The following is a 3,234-nucleotide window of genomic DNA, read 5'->3' on the forward strand; positions in this document are numbered from 1 at the left end:
TAAAATAAACTACTACTTACTACTTGTACTACTATTTCTATTTTGTGGTTTTTCACTTATCGCAGGTCTTCAGGGTTCGGATCCCCTGCGATAAACGAGGGACTACTATATATAATATTATACATTACTGTATAAAAAAAAAAATTGGTACAGGACACATGGTTGTCAGCTTTAATATTACTCACATGATTGGGGCAGTACTGAATACAATACTGTACAGTAAAAAGTTAACAAAAAAACAAAATACTTGGAACAGGTGCCGCCATTTTGTAGTTTTCTCTCCATAAGTCTACACTGTATTCCCGCTAATAACTACTACATTTTCCAGAAAGCAACAGGGCCCCACCCAGAAGCCCTGTTGTCTTCTACTGAAATACTAGAGGGAACATTTTGATCTGATCTGAAAGAGTTTGGTGCTTATTACAGTGACTTTGGTGCCCAGCGGATGCAACGAGCCACACGGAAGACGGAACCCACCGAACCGGACCTCCAGACCCATCGGTGAATCTTGAGAACTCCTAGCCTAGCTGGCCCACAAGGACTTCCAAGCAGGGACATGCACTGCTGAAGGTTCAGCGCTCCATCTGACTTTTCCAGTGACTTTTTTTTTTTTTTCAACCGGCCCACGTGGACCGACGCGCTGGTAACTAAAATTTAGTAGCTACATACACCGATAAGTATATTGTTAAAATTAGTGGATTTAAGAGTTTAGAACATTGATTGTGAGCTTCGTCGCTGCAGGGTAGTCTGCAGAAATGGAACAGAGTTGGACCGGAACCGAGAGCTGTAGATGTTCTGCAGAACTGTTGAATAAAATTTAGTAGCTACATATACAGTAATATACGTATGTTGTTAAAATGACATAGGTTTAAGAGTTTAGAACATTGCAAGAGTGTGGGTTTTCTAAAGCCTTAAATTATATATAAATAATAAAATGAATATAACATCGCTACTTAGAGGATTTTCACTTATTACAGGAGGGTTGGGAACCTAACATCCGCAATAAACGAGGGACCAACGTATTGCAGTTTTCAGTGTCAAACAGCAACTTGTATTTATTTACCTGAAGGTTTTGATGCTTCCACTTTCTTCTTTGTGACTTTCCCAGTTCTTTTAGGATCCTCAGATGTTCCCTGAAATATGTGCTGCTTGTAGCAATCCTCTGCTGAGCGTGTTCCCACCACCTGTGCCACCTTTGCCCAGTAGCCTGTTAAGTGCTTTGGATAGTAGGATACAGCGCTGAAATAAAGACGCACACAAATAAACAATTAAGACTGTGAATGTAGTTAAAACTCGAACAAGTTAAACAAATTGTGGACGAAGTGTCCTACACCTTTCCTCTTAATGTTGTCTCAGTTCTTGTTAAACATATAAAACAGATCATCTGTTGTTATTCTAAGGAACCATTTAAATATTTAGCTAATTTTCGTCCCGTAAGAGCTAAACTTACTCTTGAAGCTTCATGAGTTCCCCCTCGGTCCATTCGTCTTCATCTGTTTTGACAGAGCTCTCTTTGTTTGGAGGGCGTTTCTTGCCGAGCGGTGATGTTTTAGTGACTCTCGCTTCTTTGTCGCTCTTCTTTGCTCTTCTCTCTCCCTTTCTATTATATTTCCAGTTATCCTTAGAGGACCCTGATGGTTTCTTTCTCCTCTTAGGAATCTCATCGTTGGATGGCAAATGGTTTGATGTTTTATCAGCAACAATAGATTCAGAATCATTTACAACAGTCCGTTTACTGCTTCTCAGCAACGGCCCGTTGGTGTCGTTTGTCTGCTTTGGAGACCTCTGTGTTGAAAACTTTTCAGATTCACTTTGTTTTTCTGGAACAGTACAAGTTCTTTCCATCGCTGGGTGTGGGCGCCTTTGATTGGATCTTGTTGTTCTACCAAAACACTGTTCAGGGACCTTAAACGCCTCACTGGTGGATTCAGGTAAATCAGCAGGCTTCTTAGTTGTGTTTCGAATACTCTGCGCTCTCGACTTCCTCACTGGTATCGACGCCTCTTCGTCTTTGGCTGATTCACTTTGCTTCAAACCTGGGAGCACGAAAAGAAGCCTGTCGTGAAACTTACACATTATCTTACTGCCAAAAAACACTTCTCTCAACTACTTTACCCTCGCTGCTGGGCAGGAACCGTTGCTTCGTCGATGACGTTGGAGATACTATCGTAGAGACCTCCTGTGAGGAAAATAAAAGTATTTAATGTGTGTGGTCACTCACAAAACACCTTGGCATTACATTTGAAGAGGCTGCAGCTTTGGGTGCTTACAGACTGACTACCGTCATAAGACTCATGGATGGTAACGTTCATGTGTGCATCGAGAATGACCCTCGCTCCTTTCCAATACTCCAGAGGTGGTTTGATCGTTCGACCACTTCGAGTCACTTGCGTGGAAGAGGAGGAGGAGGCAGGAGAACAGGAAGCAGCTGGATAAGTGAGGAAAAGATGGCAGGATTTATTAAACAGCTGACATATATAACAACAAGTTTGGTAAATATCTTGTGCTTACGTGTCTTTGAGGATTTTTGTGTCTTTCTCTTTACAGACTGGTTGATGGAGGCCTCAGCCTTCTTTTTGTTGTAGTTCTTTGTGTCAGTACTGGAACACATAAATGTAGTTCTCTAAACTGATTAAAAAATAACACCGAAGCAATAATTATCTGTGAAATATTCTTACTTTTTGGACTCCAACAGAAACTTCTCAAAAAGAATGTTCCAGTTTGGAGGGAAACCACAAACAAACTTTTTCACAAAACTTCTTGGAAAATCTGAAGGCAAACCGTGAGAGGAAACAACATTATTATTTAATCTAACAAGGTTGAGTCAGGTCCTCTGGGCGGATTCTTCTTTTCTGAAACATTTCATCTTTTATCCAAAAGACTTTTTCTCAGTCTGAGGAGCTGCAACAAACTTATAAACAGCACCTTCTCATAGTGGATCAACCAGTTTGTTGTTAACATCCAGAACTAGATGTTCACACGTGAAAGGAGGACCATCAGTCTGACGACCGATTGTTACTGCCCTGATGGCTGCTTGCTTTGTTTTTTAGTATGTTAATAGTATTTATATTTTTGGATGCTAGTAGTTTTTTTTATAGTATGTTAGTGTATTTTTAATGTATTTTTTAGTATGTTAGTAGTATTTTTTAATACCTTAGTAGTATTTTTTTTGTATGTTAGTAGTTTATTTTTTTAGTATGTTAGTAGTATTTTTAATGTTTTTTTAGTATGTTA

General features: G+C 39.7%; 1 protein-coding gene across 1 annotated transcript in view; it reads right to left on the reverse strand.

The window, feature by feature from the left end:
* Window positions 1-964: 964 nt before the first annotated feature.
* mis18bp1 (MIS18 binding protein 1) overlaps window positions 965-3,234 on the reverse strand; it is a 5,108-nt gene continuing 2,838 nt past the window's right edge. The window contains exons 6-12 of the mRNA XM_037695343.1: window positions 2,679-2,769; window positions 2,512-2,600; window positions 2,222-2,428; window positions 1,920-2,036; window positions 1,451-1,493; window positions 1,064-1,239; window positions 965-990 (exon numbers count right to left, since the gene is read on the reverse strand). Coding sequence (XP_037551271.1) covers window positions 965-990; window positions 1,064-1,239; window positions 1,451-1,493; window positions 1,920-2,036; window positions 2,222-2,428; window positions 2,512-2,600; window positions 2,679-2,769 — 749 coding nt within the window. The remainder of the gene's footprint in view (window positions 991-1,063; window positions 1,240-1,450; window positions 1,494-1,919; window positions 2,037-2,221; window positions 2,429-2,511; window positions 2,601-2,678; window positions 2,770-3,234) is intronic.

Source organism: Nematolebias whitei, chromosome 21, assembly GCF_014905685.2.
Source record: "Nematolebias whitei isolate Nwh7 chromosome 21, NemWhi1, whole genome shotgun sequence".
In the NCBI taxonomy this organism is placed as follows: Eukaryota; Metazoa; Chordata; class Actinopteri; order Cyprinodontiformes; family Rivulidae; genus Nematolebias; species Nematolebias whitei.